We start from the raw sequence: 18805 nt of genomic DNA on the forward strand, positions 1-18805 counted from the left end.
ATGTTGTTGCTGGTGAGTAAGTTCCTTCTCCGATTAAATGCAATTTTGGCCTTTTGTATTCTGGTCGCAATTTCTTTCCGGCTTCTACCATCCCTTATGATTTTGCTTCCCAGGTAAGTAAATTCCTGTATCACTTCCAGCTCCTCTCTTCCAATTCTAATTCTCGGAGGTTCATATTCTGCTCCTGTACTGCATACCATTACTTTAGTCTTTTTCTTGTTTATTCTCATTCCATACTGATTGTATAGAATTTTTTCCGTTGTTCTGAGGACTTCCTCTAGATCTTCTTCTGTCTCCGTGACTATAGCAATATCATCTGCATAACGTACCATGTCTATCTTCTGCCCATTAATTTTGATCCCCACCTCAGTAGTTTCTCGAACTTGGTCTATAGCTTCCTGGATGTAAGCATTGAATATAAGAGGAGAGAGAGCACATCCTTGTCTTACCCCTTTTCTAATATTTGCTTGTTGTTCCTGGTGACAGTTCCTAATCACTGCCACCTCATTCTTATAGAAACTGAGTATCACGCGGATGTCTTTGTACTTTATTCCAATTTTCCTCAGCACTCTGAACATCACTTGCCAGATAACGTTATCAAATGCCTTTTCCATGTCTATAAAGGCAATATAAGTTGGTTTATTTTTCTGTAATTGCTTTTCGATAATGAGTCTTAGTGCCAGAATCGCCTCTCTTGTTCCCAATCCCCTTCTGAAACCAAACTGATCTTCACTCAGCATATCCTCCACCTTCTCTTCAATTCTCTTCAGAACTATTTTTATGAGAATTTTTGATGCATGTGATATTAGGCTAAGAGTTCGGTGCTGTTCACATTTTTTAGGTGCTGCCTTCTTTGGTATAGGAACAATGATACATTTCTGGAAGTCTGTCGGTATCTCTCCTGTGTTATAGATGGACCTAATAAGTTTAAGCAGCATCATTTTCATGCCGTCACCAGCATTCTTTATTAGTTCTGCAGGGATGTCATCAATACCCGTTGCTTTGTTGTCCTGTAGTTCTTTTAGAGCTCTGTCAAATTCTTCTTGCAGAATGTCATCTCCCTTGTCATCTTCGTCTACTTCCTCTTCTCTTCCTATTACTTCCTCCGAAAGAGGTGTTCCAGCATACAACTCCTCTATGTATTCTTTCCATCTCTTCAGCATGTCTTCACCAAACAGCATTTTCCCCTCTTTATTTTCTATTGTGCCTGAGAGTACTGTTTTACGTTTGTTAAAAAAAATTGATTTGCTGTTCTGTAGGCTAAATCAGTTCTTCCGTTTTGCATATTTTCTTCTACTTTCCTGCACATTTCTCCAAGAAAATTTTCTTTTGCTTTCCTAGCTTCTCTATTAACTAAATTCCTTAGTCTTCTGTATTCAGCTTTTCCTTGTTCCTCAGTTGCATTTTTGTATAATCTTCTGTTTTCTATAAGCTCAATAATATCTGCTGTAATCCATTTCCTCTTGTTTTTGGGTTCAGTTCTTCCAACTATCTTTTCTGCTGCTTTGTATATACCAGATTTAATCTGATTCCAGTCTTCATTTACTCCACCATGTTGAAAATTTTTAATTAGGTTGTCTGTTTCATGAGCATAGTGCTTTGCCAGTCCCTCAGTTTTCAGTTTTTCTAGTTCCCATTTAAGTTTTACTGGCTTCTTCTTCAAACGTTTGAATCTCAGTGAACTTTTCATCATGACCAGGTTATGATCGCTGCCTATGTCTGCAGATGGATAGCTCCTGCAATCTTTTATCTGGTTCCTAAAAGGTGCTTTCACTAAAATGTAGTCAATCTGTTGTCTCCTCAGGTCTCCAGGGGCCTTCCATGTATATCTTCTTCGTTTGTGGTGTTGGAAAAGTGTGTTTGCAACAACTAGTTGGTGCTTTGAGCAGAACTCGATCAGTCGATCACCTCTTTCATTTCTTCTTCCAAGTCCATATTTGCCAACAATTCCTTCCTCCGGGTCTTCACCCACAATCGCGTTCCAGTCCCCCATGGCAATCAGGTTTTCATCTCCCTTAACATTTCTCATCGCATCACTTATTTCTTCGTATATTTCGTCAATGACTGCATCTTCTTCTTTGGATGTTGGCATGTATATTTGTATTATCACAGTGTCCTTTGGTTTAGTTTCAAGTTTGACTAGTATTATTCGAGAGCTATATTGCACATATCCCTTGACACGTGAGCCATAGTTTTTCCTCAAAATTATTCCAACTCCTCCCATTCCCGGTCTATCTTGGTCAGTTCCGGTGTGAATGACTCTGTATTCTCCAGACCAGAAATCACCTGGTTGGGGCCATCTCATCTCCGATATGCCCAGGATATCGATTTCCAGTCGCTCCATTTCAAGTTTTACATTTTCTAGCTTGCTACACTGAAGCAGTGTTCTCACATTCTAAGTGGCTATGTTAAAATTGGGATTCATTTCCTTCACGTTGTCTATATCTTTTGCAGTCCCCACCTGGAGATCCCATTGGGGGACTATTTTATCTCCGGAAAATTTTACAGAAGATACTGACATGGTTTACTGCTGATGCTTGGGATAACCGTAGTTCTTTAATGTGGTGGTTTCCCGTTGCCTTCCACATCCTATGCCGTTGACCATCAGCTGGTTCTTCCGTCTTTGGAAATGATTTCTCATTTCCAGGGCAAGAGGGTGCCCTGTCCAGCAGATGCTGGGGTGATGACTTATCCCGGTCATCCTTCGGTCCCTGTCTACGTTAGCCATCATATGAAGTGATGTTGCCCACTCTCTACCGCTTGGAGGTGTAGATCAGGAGTTTCCCCTCATCGGGTCTAGGACCTTAATGGCATTTCCTAGTCCCCTCCAGTACTTTAGAGAGCCAATCATGTACGAAATTAATATTGAAGTCACCACATATAACTACTTTCTGGTACTTCCTACAAAGTGAATCAAGAACCCTCTCTAGCTTAAGTAAAAATGCTCTGAAGTCTGAGTTAGGGGACCTATAAACAAAAGCAATTAGGAGTTTAGTTTCACTAAATTCAACTAATGCTGCGCAACTTTCAAATATCTGTTTAGTGCAGTGTCGTGATACGTCTATGTACTCAAATGAAATACTGTTTTTTACGTACAGAGCCACTCCCCCCACCCCGCAAGGAACTCCTTGAGAAACAGCCAGCTAATCTGTAACCTAGTGAAGGAAGCCTCTGAATTATCAAATTATTTAAGTGGTGCTCTGATATACCAATAATTTCAGAGTTAACATCTATTAGCAGTTCACTAACTTTATCTCTAATACCTCTTATATTTTGATGAAATATGATAATTCCTTCTCTACTTGGAAACATTACATCCTATGAAGGTGAGTCCTTAGTTAGAGTCACTTCCATTTAAGAGGCATACCTATCAGCTGACTTCAGTCTAAAAAAAGGTGCAGCTCTAACACCAACTACTACAGGAATTTTTCCATGAGTGATACCACTATCACCACACTGTCACCTATAAGCTTAGCCAGCCTCCCCTTCCCATACCTATTGAGGTGCAAGGCCATGCCTAGTGAAACCCCATCTACTGATAGACCCAACTGGCAGCACTGAGATGTAATTCATGCCCTCCGCCATCAGTGGCCTCCCCAGCCCCACATTAACGCGCCTAACAGCCACATTAAAGTGAGGTCGATCGTGACGCTGAAACAGCTGCACGAAATGCACATTACTGCCACCAGTTTGAGTAGCTATCTTAACCAAATCACCACTGACATCATATGCCCCTTCCCTATCAATACGGTTCCCTGCTCCAACCACTATCACTACCTGATCCTCTTTCGTAAAATTCTTACACAACTCCCCTATGCTTTCAGTCACCTGAGCCAACCCTGCACTAGGCTTCACAATGCTGGTGACCTGGTACTCACTCCCCAACATTTCCTGCAACTGCTGGCCCACACCTCTACCGTGGTAACTGCCTAGCAGCAGAACCTTCTTTCTACTAGACTTTGCAACTAACCTAGGCCTCCTAATTGCTGAGGACTGCTGCAAGTTACCTACATCTATGGCTACACGAGGCTCCTCTCCACTCAACTCTGACAGTTGGTCGTATCAATTGCATGTATGCAAAGTAAAACTGTCTGAATACCTCTTCTTCCTAGCTGCCTTCTTGGCAACTGCCAGTTCCCATTGCATTGCATGCCAAGCTTCCGTTGCTCTACTCTCCTCTGTGGGATGACTCACCGCTTCCACCGTGTTGTTCAGCTGTTTTTTTTTTTTAATATTACTTTCGTCTTTGGTTCCAAAAACTGTCTTTAAAATTTTTACCCCTGCGTTCAGCCATCTTCGTTTCCATCTTACCCATGGAACCACTTGCTCCATCCGTCCTACCTGGTTACGTAGCGTCTCGTAAGCTTCTTGCAATTTCTTATACTCCCGTGCAACTTCCTTTCGGCATTCTCTAGTCCTCTGCACATTGCCTAAGCTCTTCGAGCACTTCCTCAAGCCTCCTTTCTTCATTACTCATTTCCCATACATTCCATACCAACCCTAATGCCCACTGGTGACTCGACACCACCACATCTTCCTGCCTTGAGTAGATAACACCCCCTTCCAAATGCTGCACCCCAATGATGAAGAGATGAATCACTGCGAACGCTCCCCCTTTCAGTGACGTGAGGACAAGGATCACCATCAACCTTCCTCCCTCTTCCAAACGACTGCTGTGTGCTGCAGGCTATACTCAAAAATACTTATACAAAATACAATTACTAATTAATCTACGCAAACCCAATGATCCATAACAAGGAAACAAAAAAAAACTACAAATACTCTACTACTTTCTGGATCACAAAGCATACGGTACTTCGTGCTGTACTCTATCTTCCTGGTTTGCTCTGTGCTTAGCACCTCACTTCCCTCTCTCTTTCTTCCTCTTTCCTTTCTGTGACACGCTTGGAATCACATCTGGGCAACCCTTAAATGGCCGTAACCACCCGATGTGTACTATCGTTGTTCTAGTTGGCAGCTGAAGTTAAACATTAATGGGGGATGTGGTTGCAATAACTTGGTATGGTCCGCGATACCTCGCGAGGAACTTCTTTGTTTTCCGCATTTTACGTGTAGGTGATGGATATCATTCCCCATTGCCCCACTCTATACTGCAGTAAACTTCCTTTCTGTTTCACTGCGCCTTTCTGCCTTTCCAAAGCCTTCATATTCGCCTTTTGCACCCATCTCCAAACATCCCGAACTGTACTTGGAAATTGACGTACAGATTCATCGGTCCTTCCTTTCTGTAATCTCTCTAAATCAAATGGTGATGGCATATGTCGACCGTACTCTACCTCATATGGAGACAAGCAGGTATTTGTATGGATTTTTGCATTATATGTGCATACAATATGCTTCACACACTCATCCCACTGATGGTAATGAGAATCCACATAAAAACTCAGCATTTTCACGATTGTTCTGTGCACCCATTCTGTCCTTCCGTTGGCCTATGGATGCAATGCACTCGTCCTCACCTTCTTTATGTTCAACAATTTACACAGTTCCATCAGTAAATCCGACATGAAGTTGGTTCCTTGGTCAGTAATTACTGTCTCCAGTACACCAAAATTCAAAATCCAGTTGTTTGCTAATGCTTACATGGCCATTGCTGCCTGTTGATTTGGCGTAGCCATCATCTCCACATGCCACGAAAAATGGTCTATTATTGTCAGAACAAATCTAATCCCCGACGGTGTTCGCCTTAAAGGTCCTAAGACATCAATACCCAACAAAGAGAATGGACATATCACTTCCGGTAATCGTTGTAGCTGTATCTGTTTCCGAGTCACCTTGCGTTTCTGACTGCCACTGTATAGCTTTCGTTTCCCATTAATCGTGAAACAACACAATTAAGTAAAAAATAACCCAACTCCCAACCTCTCAGTATCATCATACTCAGTAACGTAATACTCAAACCAATGAAAAAGTAATTAAATGACAAGAAAAAAAGTCTTATTGTACCAAATACACTAAAACTTGCTCTGACAACAAAAAATACTTTGCCTACACAAAAAATCTATAATGGCCTGCCATGAGCCATACTCAAAAACATAAAAAGAAAGAAAACGTCCAACACCCGAAAGAAAACTTGTCAAAACTCACCACATCTTGTGCCTCTAATGCAGGTGGTAGACTCCAAAGTCATACTGTACAGACGATGCCCGCTATTCTGACACCAAATGTAGCAACAACTTCTGATGCCAAATGTAACAGCAACAGCAATAGTAATGGGAAGAGGTAGAAGGCACCGCCTTAAGACTCATGTGAGCTTTCCAAGTGATTGGTTGTTTCGAACTACAGTGCTGCCTTCCCCTCGGTCTGCATCACTGGGTCCCTCAATGCTGAGGACACCACCTCAGCGACCTGTCAAGCGCTCTGCTAATGTGTCGGCCTTGTATGGATGCATTGACATGACGACATCAGGACTGCACAGGGAGCCAACTTAGCAGCCTTCGTCCTGCGCTGCCTCAGCGCCACCTGCTGACAACTGCAAGGTGGCTCACACCGAGTGTCCTCACTGACATGGCTTGGGTTGCGCTGGCAACAACTGTCCATGATCCGGCAGCTGAATCTGCAGCCCTCGCCCTGGACACCTCTGGTGTGTATTGGGAGCCAAGACAACTGCCCACAGTAGCGAGCCATGGAGTGGCCCACCGCTGACTGGCTACTGACCCTGCATTGACCTCACAGGGCCGAACCAGAGACCCACCCTGGACTGGAACACTGGCGCCCCATCTTCTGCTTTGTGTAGCCTGTGGTGTGACTCGCCCTGCCATCCAGGTGAGTTGCCACACTTGAATGCTTTGTTAGTGAACTGGCACCTATTTATATGCGGCTATGCACCTCTGCTTTGCTAAACTCACTGCTCTGCGCCACCTACTCATAACACTTAGTTTTGCAAGTGGACCCCTTCTGCTTGTCACTTGCGCCGTGCAAACTGTTGTGTGAACTTTTCCGGCAGTGCTACGCTCCTGTGGCCTCTATTTTACTTCGCAAATGCTGGTGAGCATAACTCATTGTTAACAGGCACACGCCGGACTTTAACTTGGGCACTCAGAAATATTGCACCAAAACAGACTTTTTCTATCCCAGACGGTAGTGCCGCTACAGTATCTTCGATTTGTAATCAAAACTTACTCAGTCCCAGGCTCGTAATCCACCAACGTTTAAATTTCGTTTAAAAATCAGCATTGGTGGCCCAAGACTTCCCGCAAAAGAAGTCATCCTCATTCTGCCAACGGCCTTGTCAAAGAGGGCGGAGGAAGCGGATAGAGGTTCAGGGCACTCTCATGTCCTTGGGACGGGAAACTGCCACTAAAGGCGGAATTATCAGCAATGATCAGTGGCATGAGCATGCAGAAGGCAACCACTGCACTGAAGACACATAATGTGTAGCCACAGGACACGTGACCTATAACTGAAAAAGTGTCATGATGGTATTGGCAAAAGATTCTAGAATAGTCCCCCATTCGGAACTCTGGGAGGGACTGCGAAGGGGAGGTGACCATGAGAAAAAGCTTGAATAATCAATGAGCTTGGGCGTGGAATATGAGAACCTTGAACGTGGTAGAGAAGCTAGAAAACCTGAAAAGGGAATTGCAAGGCTCCGTCTGGATATAGTAGTGGTCAATGAAGTGAAATGGAAAGAAGAGAAGGATTTGTGGTCAGATGAGTACAGGGTAATATCAACAGTAACAGAGAATGGTATAACAGGAGTAGGATTCGTTATAGTGAACAGTTCAGTGGTAGGATTGTTCATGTCAGAATCGACAGCAAACTCACACCAACAACTATAGTACAGGTATGCAGGAAATATACTATGAGTCAGTGAAGTGATCTGGAAAGAAGACCAGCATTTCTGATCAGATGAGTATAGGATAATATCAAAAGCATCAGAAAATCGTATAACTGGAGTAGGATTTTGTATGAATAGGAAGTTAGGGCAGAGAGGGTGTGTTACTGCGAACAGTTAAATTATCGCGTTGTTCGTATCAGAATCGACAGCAAACCTGCATCACAACTATAGTTCAAGTATACATTCCGACGTCGCAGGCTGAAGATGAAGAAATAATGAAAGTATATGAGCATATTAAAAAGGTAATACAGTACGCAAAGGGAGATGAAGAGCTAGTAGTGATGGGGGACTGGAATTCAGTTGTAGGGGAAGAAGTCGTAGAAAAGGTTACAGAGGAATATGGATTTAGGACAAGAAATGGAGGAGGAGAACGACTAATTGAGTTATGTAATAAATTTCAACTAGTAATAGCGAATACTCTGTTCAAGATTCAAAAGAGGCGGAGTTATAATATGAAAACACCGGATGATACCGGAAGATTTCAGTTAGATTACATCATGCTCAGACAGACATTCCGAAGTTAGATACTGGATTGAAAGGCGTACCCGAGAGCAGATATTGACTCAGATCACAATGGAGTTATGATGAAGAGCAGGCTAGAATTCAAGATATTAGTCAGGAAGAATCAATACTCAAAAAATGGCATACTGACGTAATAAGGGATAATGAGAGAGGCTTGAAGTTCTCTAAGGCTGTAGATACAGCAAAAACGAATAGCTCAGTAGGCAGTACAGTTAAAGAAGAATGGACATCACTAAAAAGATCAGTCACAAAGATGGAAAGAAACATATAGGCAGAAACAAGGTAATTGCGAAGAAACCATAGGTAACTGAAGAAATACTTCAGTTGATCGATGAAAGAAGGAAGTACAAAAACGTCCATGTAAGTTGAGGAACACATAAATATAAATCGCTGAGGAACAAAATGAGTAGGAAGTGCAGAGAAGCTACGACGAAAAATGTGAAGAAATCGAAAAAGAAGTTCTTATCGAAATAACTGACGTAGCTTACAGGTGTCAAAACAACCTTCGGTGGTACTAAAAGCAAGGTTGGTAACATTAAGAGTGCAACGAGAATTCCACAGTTAAATGCAGAGGAGTGAGCGTATAGGTGAAAAGAGTAGATTGATGGCTTCTATGATGGAGAACATTTGTCTGATAGAAGAAGAAACAGGAGTAGATTTAGAAGAGAGTGTGGATTCAGTTTTGGAATCAGAATTTAAGAGAGTTTTGGATGACTGAAGATCAAATAAGGTACAGATAACATAGCATTAGAATTTCTAAACTCATTAGGGGGAATGGCAACAAAACGACTATTCTCGTTGGTGTGTGGAATGTGTGAGTTTGATGTCATACCATCTGGCTTTCGGAAGACTATTACCGACACAGTTCCGAAGACTGCAAATGGTGGCAAATGCGAGAATTATAGCACCATCATCTTGACGACTCATGCATCCAAGTTACTGACAAGTATAATATGCAAAAGAATCGAAAAGAAAATTGAGAATTGATAGAGGACGATTACTTTGGCATTAGAAAAGGTAAAGGCAACAGAGAGCCAATTCTGAAGTTGCAGCTGATAATGGAAGTAAGACTAAAGAAAAATCAAGGCACGTTGGTAGGATTTGTTCACCTAGAAAAAGCATTTGATAATGGTGCAAGGTATTCGAAATTCTGAGAAAAACTGGGATAAGCGTTAGGGAGAAACGGGTAATATACAATATGTATAAGAGCCAAGAGGGAATAATAAGAGTGGACGACCAAAAACGAAGTGCTTGAATTGAAAAGGGTATAAGACAGGAATATAATCTTTCCCCTTTACTGCTGAATCTGTACATCGAAGAAGAAGTGATGGAAATTAAAGAAAGTTTCAGGAGTGGAAATAAAATTGAAGGTGAAAGATATCAATGACACGATTCGCTGATGACATCCTGAGTGAACGTGAAGAAGACAGTTTGAGACATTACTCCCTTGGAGAAAAGTCCGCATGGTGCCTGTTGTATTCAATCCCGATGCAATTTCTGTGTTTCATCAACACTCTGAAAGTCTACAGATTACAGAATGCCTCCAGATGTGCTTCGGAAACTACTACTGGTCTTCCAGGGAACGATCAAAGCGTAGACAGTTTGAGACCTTACTCCCATGGAGAAAAGTCCGCATGGTGCCTTTTGTATTCAATCCCGATGCAATTTCTGTGTTTCATCAACACTCTGAAGGTCCACAGATTACAGAATGCCTCGAGATGTGCTTCGGAAACTACTACTGGTCATCCAGGGAACGATCAAAGCGTAGACAATTTGAGACATTACTCCCATGGAGAAAAGTCCGCATGGTGCCTGTTGTATTCAATCCCGATGCCATTTCTGTGTTTCATCAACACTCTGAAGGTCCAAAGATTACAGAATGCCTCCAGATGTGCTTCGGCAACTACTACTGGTCATCCAGGGAACGATCAAAGCGTAGACAGTTTGAGACATTACTCCCACCGAGAAAAGTCAGCATGGTGCCTGTTGTATTCAATCCCGATGCAATTTCTGTGTTTCATCAACACTCTGAATGTCCACACATTTCAGAATGCCTCCAGATGTGCTTCGGAAACTACATGATATGCTGACTGGAATGAACACTCTAATCAGTACAGAATATGAATTGAGAGTAAATCGAAGAAAGATGAATGTAATGAGAAATAGCAGAAACGATGACAGTGAGAAACTTAACACCAGGACTGATGGTGACGAAGTTGATGAAGTTAAGGAATAGGCAAGGAGAACATCAAAAGCTTACCAGCACTGGAAAAAGGGCATTTTTGGTTTAGAGAAGAGTCTACTAGTATCAAATATAAGCCTTAATTTGAGGAAAAAATTTCTGAGAATGTGAAACGTTGTGCTAACCTCTTCATCTCAGAGAAGCACTTGCAACCTACGTCCTCATATATCCAATCTCTGTGCAACCTACGTCCTCATATAATCTCTGTCTTCCTCTACAGTTTTTGCCCTCTACAGCTCCCCCTAGTACCATGGAAGTCATTCCCTCATGTCTTAGCAGATGTCCTATCATCCTGTCTCTTATCCTTATCAGTGTTTTCCACATATTCCTTTCCTCTCCGATTCTGCGTTGAACCTCCTCATTCCTTACCTTATCAGTCCACCTAATTTTCAACATTCGTCTATAGCACCACATCTCAAATGCTTCGATTCTCTTCTGTTCCGAGTTTCCCACAGTCCATGTTTCACTACCGTACAATGCTGTACTCCAGACGTACATCCTCAGAAATTTCTTCCTCAAATTAAGGCCGGTATTTGATATTAGTAGACTTCTCTTGGCCAGAAATACCTTTATTACCATAGCGAGTCTGCTATTGATGTCCTCCTTCCTCCGTCCGTCATTGGTTATTTTACTGCCTAGGTAGCAGAATTCCTTAACTTCATTGACTTCGTGACCATCAATCCTGATGTTAAATTTCTCGCTGTTCTCATTTCTACTACTTCTCATTACCTTCGTCTTTCTCCAATTTACTCTTAAACCATACAATGTACTCACTAGACTGTTCATTCCGTTCAGCAGATCATTTAATTCTTCTTCACTTTCACTCAGGATAGCAATGTCATCAGCGAATCGTATCATTGATATCCTTTCACCTTGTATTTTAATTCCACTCCCGAACCTTTCTTTTATTTCCATTACTGGTTCCTCGATGTACAGATTGGAGAGTAGGGGCGAAAGGCTACAGCCTTGTCTTACACCCTTCTTAATACGAGCACTTCGTTCTTGATCGTCCACTCTTATTATTCCCTCTTGGTTGTTGTACATATTGTATATGACCCGTCTCTCCCTATAGCTTACCCGTACTTTTTTCAGAATCTTGAACAGCTTGCACCATTTTATATTGTCGAACGCTTTTTCCAGGTCGACAAATCCTATGAACGTGTCTTGATTTTTCTTTAGCCTTGCTTCCATTATTAGCCGTAACGTCAGAATTGCCTCTCTCGTCCCTTTACTTTTCCTAAAGCCAAACTGGTCGTCACCTAGCGCATTCTCAATTTTCTTTTCCATTCTTCTGTATATTATTCTTGTAAGTAGCTTCGATGCATGAGCTGTTAAGCTGATTGTGCGATAATTCTCGCACTTGTCAGCTCTTGCCATCTTCGGAATTGTGTGGATGATGCTTTTCCGAAAGTCAGATGGTATGTCGCCAGACTCATATACTCTACACACCAACGTGAATAGACGTTTTGTTGCCACTTCCCCTAATTATTTTAGAAATTCTGATGGAATGTTATCTGTCCCTTCTGCCTTATTTGACCGTTAGTCCTCCAAAGCTCTTTTAAATTCCGATTCTAATACTGGATCCCCTATCTCTTCTAAATCGACTCCTGTTTCTTCTTCTATCACATCAGACAAATCTTCACCCTCATACAGGCTTTCAATGTATTCTTTCCACCTATCTGCTCTCTCCTCTGCATTCAACAGTGAAATTCCCGTTGCACTCTTAATGTTACCACCGTTGCTTTTAATGTCACCAAAGGTTGTTTTGACTTTCCTGTATGCTGAGTCTGTCCTTCCGACAATCATATATTTTTCGATGTCTTCACATTTTTCCTGCAGCCATTTCGTCTTAGCTTCCCTGCACTTCCTATTTATTTCATTCCTCAGTGATTTGTATTTCTGTATTCCTGATTTTCCTGGAACATGTTTGTACTTCCTCCTTTCATCAATCAACTAAAGTATTTCTTCTGTTACCCAAGGTTTCTTCGCAGCTACCTTCTTTGTACCTATGTTTTCCCTCCCAACTTCTGTGATGGCCCTTTTTAGAGACGTCCATTCCTCTTCAACTGTGCTGCCTACTGCGCTATTCCTTATTGCTGTATCTATAGCGTTAGAGAACTTCAAACGTATCTCGTCATTCCTTAGAACTTCCGTATCCCACTTCTTAGCGTATTGATTCATCCTGACTAATGTCTTGAACTTCAGTCTACTCTTCATCACTACTATATTGTGATCTGAGTCTATATCTGTTCCTGGGTACGCCTTACAATCCAGTATCTGATTTCGGAAGCTCTGTCTGACCATGATGTAATCTAATTGAAATCTTCCCGTATCTCCCGGCCTTTTCTAAGTATACCTCCTCCTCTTATGATTCTTGAACAGGGTATTCGCTATTACTAGCTGAAACTTGTTACAGAACTCAATTAGCCTTTCTCCTCTTTCATTACTTGTCCCAAGCCCATATTCTCCTGTAACCTTTTCTTCTACTCCATTCCCTACAACTGCATTCCAGTCGCCCATGACTATTAGATTTTCGTCCCCCTTTACATACTGCATTACCCTTTCTATATCCTCATACACTTTCTCTTTCTGTTCATCTTCAGGTTGCGACGTCGACATGTATACCTGAACTATCGTTGTCGGTGTTGGTCTGCTGTCGATTCTGATTAGAACAACCCGGTCACTGAACTGTTCACAGTAACACACCCTCTGCCCTACCTTCCTATTCATAACGAATCCTACACCTGTTATACAATTTTCTGCTGCTGTTGATATTACCCGATACTCATCTGACCAGAAATCCTTGTCTTCCTTCCACCTCACTTCACTGACCCCTACTATATCTAGCTTGAGCCTTTGCATTTCCGTTTTCATATTTTCTAGTTTCCCTACCACATTCAAGCTTCTGACATTCCACGCCCCGACTCGTAGAACATTATCCTTTCGTTGATTATTCAATCTTTTTCTCTTGGTAACCTTCCCCTTGGCAGTCCCCTCCCGGAGATCCGAATGGGGGACTATTCCGGAATCTTTTTCCAACGGAGAGATCATCATGACACTTCTTCAACTACAGGCCACATGTCCTGTGGATACACGTTACGTGTCTTTAATGCAGTGGTTTCCATTGCCTTCTGCATCCTCATGTCGTTGATCATTGATGATTCTTCCCCCTTTAGGGGCAATTTCCCACCCCTAGGACAAGAGAGTGCCCTGAACCTCTATCCGCTTTTCCACCCTCTTTGACAAGGCCGTTGGCAGAATGAGGCTGACTTCTTATGCCGGAAGTATTCGGCCGCCAATGCTGATTATTTATCAAAATTTAGGCAGTGGCGGGGATCGAACCCGGGACCGAAGACGAATATTGTAAATTTATAAGGTAAGGAATGAGGAGGTTCGGCGCAGGATTGGAAAGGAAAGGAATATGCAGAAAACAGTGACAAGTACAAGGGACAGGATGATAGGACATCCATAAAGACGTCAGGGATTACTTCCATGGTACTAAGTGGAGCTACAGAGGGCAAAAACTGTAGAGCAAGACAGAGATTCGAATACATCCACCAAATTGCATTGGCGACTCTGAGATAAAGAGGTTGGCACAGGAGAGGAATTCGAGGTAGGCCGCATCAGACCATAAGTATATATACGGCGCTTCGGTCGGAAAAGCCTATATTAGACAACACAGTATGAAGGAGCTGTTAGATCGTTTGCTGCCGCTACAATGACAGGTCATCAAGATTGAAATGAGTTAAACGTGGTGTTATAGTTGGTTCACGAGAGATGGGACACAAAATCTCCGAGGTAGCGATGAAGTGGGGATTTTCCCGTACGAATGTTTCACGAGTGTACAGTGAGCCGGCCGCGGTGGTCTAGCGGTTCTAGGCGCTCAGTCCGGAACCGCGCGACTGCTACGGTCGCAGGTTCGAATCCTGCCTCGGGCATGGATGTGTGTGATGTCCTTATGTTAGTTAGGTTTAAGTAGTTTTAAGTTCTAGGGGACTGATGACCACAGATGTTAAGCCCCATAGTGCTCAGAGCCAGGTTTGGACAGTGAATTTCAGGAATCCGCTAAAACATCAAACCTCCGGCATCTTGCAGCAAGGGGACCAACGACGACCGAAGAGAATCATTCAGTGTAACAGAAGTGCAACTCTTCCACATATGGCTGCAGATTTCAATGCTAGGCCATCCACAATTGTCAGTGTGCGAACCTCTCAACGAAACTCGAGTACCCTTGATGACGGCACCATACAAATCTTTACGCCTCGTTTGGGCCCGTCGACACCGACATTGGACTGTTGATCACTGGAATCATGTTTCCTGTTCGGGCGAGTCTCGTTTCAAATTATATCAAGCGTACGCACTTGTACGGGTTTGGAGACAACCTAATGAATCCATGGAACCTGGGGACTGTTCATGCTGGTTGAGGCTCTGTAATGACGTGGGGCGTGTGCAGTTGGAGAAACAGGGACACTTAATACTTCTAGACACAACTCTGACAGGCAACGTGCTGTTCAGAAGAGTTCTCCACCCCGTCGTAGTCTTACAGATTAATGGACAGCCCTGCAGTATTCATGGTGTCAGTTCCCTCCTCTACTAATGCAGTCAGTAGTCGAGTCCATGGCACGACGTGTTGCGGTACTTCTGCGCGCTTTATGGGGCGCTACACAATATTAGGCTGATGTACCAGATGCTTTGGGTCTACAGTACATGATCAAAAGTAACCGGACACCCCCGAAAACATACGTTTTTCATATTAGGTGCATTGTGCTGCGACCAATTGCCAAGTACTCCATATCAGCGACTTCAGCATTCGTAAGACATCGTGAGAGAGCAGAATGGGGCGCTCCGCAGAACTCGCGGACTTCGAACATGGTCAGGCGATTAGGTGTCGCCGGCCGGGCAGGCCGAGTGATTCTAGGCGCTACAGTCTGGAACGGCGCGACTACTACGATCGCAGGCTCGAATGCTGCAATCCTGCCTCGAGCATGGATGCGTGTGATGTCCTTAGGTTGGTTACGTTTAAGTAGTTCTATGTTCTAGGGGACTGATGACCTCTGATGTAAAGTCCCATAGTGCTCAGAGCCATTTGAACCATTTTTGATTGGGTGTCCCTTGTGTCATACGTCTGCACGCGAATGTTCCACATTTCTAAACATCCGTGGGTACATCGTTTCCGATGTGATAGTGAAGTGCAAACGTGAAGGGACACGTACGGCAGAAAAGAACATCTGTTGACTGACAGAGACCGCTGACAGTTGAAGAGGGTCGTAATGTGTAATAGGCAAACATCTATCCAGACCATCACACAGGAATTCCATACTGCATCAGGATCCACTGCAAATACTATGACAGTAAGGTGGGAGGTGAGAAAACTCGGATTTCATGGTCGAGCGGCTGCTCATAAGCCACACATCACGCCGTAAAATGCCGAAGGACGTCTCGCTTGGTGTAAGGAGCGTAAACATTGGCCGATTGGTCAGTGGAAAAACGTTGTGTGGAGAGACGAATCACACTGCACAAAGTGACGATCCGATGGCAGGATGTGGGTATGGCGAGTGCCCGGTGAACGTCATGTGCTAGAGTGTGTAGTGGCAACAGTAAAATTTCGTGGCGATGGAGCTACGGTGTGGTCGTGTTTTTCATGGAGGCAGCTTCCACCCCATGTTGTTTTGCGTGGCACTATCACAGCACAATCCCGCATCGATGTTTTGACCAACTTCTTGCTTCCCACTGTTGAGGAGCAATTCGGAGATGGTGACTGCATATTTCAATGCGATCGAGCACCTGTTCGTCATTCACGGCCTGTAGCGGATTCGTTACACGACAATAACATACCTGTAATCGACTGGCCTGTACGGAGTACTGACCTGAATCCTATAGAACACCTTGGGTCTTTGGGTTGTTTTGAAACGCCGACTTCGTGCCAGATTTCACCGACCGAGATCAATACCTCTCCTCAGTGCAGAACTCCTTGAAGAATGGGCTGCTGTTCTCTAAAAACCCTTCCAGCAGCTGATTGAATGCATGCCTGCGAGAGTGGAAGCTATCGTCAAGACTAAGTGTGAGCCAACACTGTATTGACTTCCAGCATTACTGATCGAGGACACCACCACCTTGTAAGTCATATTCAGCCGAGGGTCAGGATACTTTTCGGGTGGAGTATGTGGGTGCGATAGGACTTCCCAACGCAACTGCTGGTCTAGCGGAATGCAGGCTAGAGTTATCATAGGGTAGCAACACTTCGTGCAGTCTTGCTGGTCACTGTTCTTGGACTGCGTCTGCAAGGTGTCTCAGTTGTTGACAATAAATGCAACAGCGAAGGGTTACATCTCGGGAAAGCAATTCAGCACCGTTGCTGTTCCACCACATCTAACATTATCTTTTATCGATAAATGATATGTGCAAATCTGTGTATGGGGAGCTGCTGCTTTGTTTGGGATCAACCATTGCTTTCTTTTCCTTATATTAGCATGAAGGCACCATTTCTCGTTTCCAGTAGTGATACGTAATGGGAATGGTCGGTGTTGTTCACCAGCCAGTCTGCTTGCAGCAGACATACACATATGGCCATCCGCAGAGTTTCGTGATTTTGGCTTATAGAGCCTGCGGTACCCACTCACCCGATATTTGAATCTCTCCCACTCTATGCAAATGTCGCACGATGGTGGAATCATCACAGCTCCTCACGTTTACCAGTTCTCGAGTACACTGATGTTGATAATTGTGTATCAGTTTGTTTAGACGATCATCAAATCTGGAAGAAGTTCCCTGATCGCAGAGGGTAACGTCAAAACGTTTCTCCTTAAAACGAATAAATCTTTTTCTTGCCATGTTCTGTCCAGTGGCATTACCCCTATACACGACACAAATGTTTGTGACTGCCGCCATTGCTTCCATCCCTCTGCTGAACTCAAACAGAAGAATATTTTGGAAATATGATTTTTCCACTTGACATTCCCTTTTCTAGCGTCCAGATCTCCATTTACTATCTCCAAATGACAAAACGACAATATGTAAACTTAAATAGCAAGAGTGGACTACTAATAAAAAATGACAATCGATAAATAAACCCACAGTAACCGAATGCCAATATGGAAAACAATTTATGCATTGACGCAATAAACAAGAGCCGGTAGCGATACGAGGGTCGATACAAGCGTCATGCAGGCGGCGCTACTTCACAGTACACTGCTGTTACAACGAAAGACTTTGCCTAGTATGCATTCAAACACGCAATAAGTTTAAAAATTAAACTAGTAGCAACACAGATAACTCCAGATAAGTTGGTCGTGCTTGACTCTCATAAAAATAATTCTCAAACGAAAGTGTACTCGCCGAATCTGCAGCAGGAGCGTAACTTAAATGGTAAAGTGAGTAAATTTTTGAAACATCGATTTAGAACCAATAGCTGCTACATATGCATAATGAAATCTGAATTTCGGCCACTTACCTCATCGTAGATTTCTTCGTCACTCATCTGTATCTCGGATTCCATCAGGGTGTCCATCAGGGCCTTCCTACTGTTGAAAGACGAGTTGGCTTTGTTCATCTTCTTATATGCAATCGCACGTCTGACTAGGTTGTTGATGACAGACGTATGTGATGCTAACTTACGACTTAATCCTGTGCTCCACATGATGAATTCTGAGTGAAACCACGGTCGGAAAAGAACTTTCTGTTGGAACAAAGAGATTAACATCAGTAACGAGCCATAGAAAGACAATTCATTTTTAAATAATTGGAGTTCATTAGCCTACAGGAAAGTAGGCCAAGTGATCCGCCAATTTCCAATATATATTAAGTTTCGTCACGCAATTTGTTATAATGTGTGTGAAATCTTGCGGGACTTAACTGCTAAGGTCCCTAAGCTTTCACACTACTTAACCTAAATTATCCTAAGGACAAACACACACACCCATGCCCGTGGGAGGACTTGAACCTCCGCTGCGACCAGCGGCACAGTCCCTGACTGCAGCGCCTAAGACCGCTCGGCTAATCCCGCTCGGCTGCATTTCTGTAACATGGCGCATGTGTAGAGGGCGCCATAGTGATGTATGACGTTCGCTCAGGCCAGCTGTGAGATAATTGTAAACAACGGCTACAGTGCAGTTTGAGCTCTTGACGTTACAGTCCAGGAGGCACTATGTCAAATAACGGTTGAAATGTGTTCAATCTGTGTG

At 43.3% G+C, this 18805-nt stretch overlaps 1 protein-coding gene across 1 annotated transcript in view; it reads right to left on the minus strand.

Moving 5' to 3' along the window:
• LOC126355423 (cytochrome P450 4g15-like) overlaps nt 1-18174 on the minus strand; it is a 38580-nt gene extending 20406 nt beyond the window's left edge. The window contains exon 1 of the mRNA XM_050005726.1: nt 18076-18174. Coding sequence (XP_049861683.1) covers nt 18076-18174 — 99 coding nt within the window. The remainder of the gene's footprint in view (nt 1-18075) is intronic.
• Nucleotides 18175-18805: the final 631 nt, after the last annotated feature.

Source organism: Schistocerca gregaria, chromosome 3 (assembly GCF_023897955.1).
Source record: "Schistocerca gregaria isolate iqSchGreg1 chromosome 3, iqSchGreg1.2, whole genome shotgun sequence".
Classification (NCBI taxonomy): Eukaryota; Metazoa; Arthropoda; class Insecta; order Orthoptera; family Acrididae; genus Schistocerca; species Schistocerca gregaria.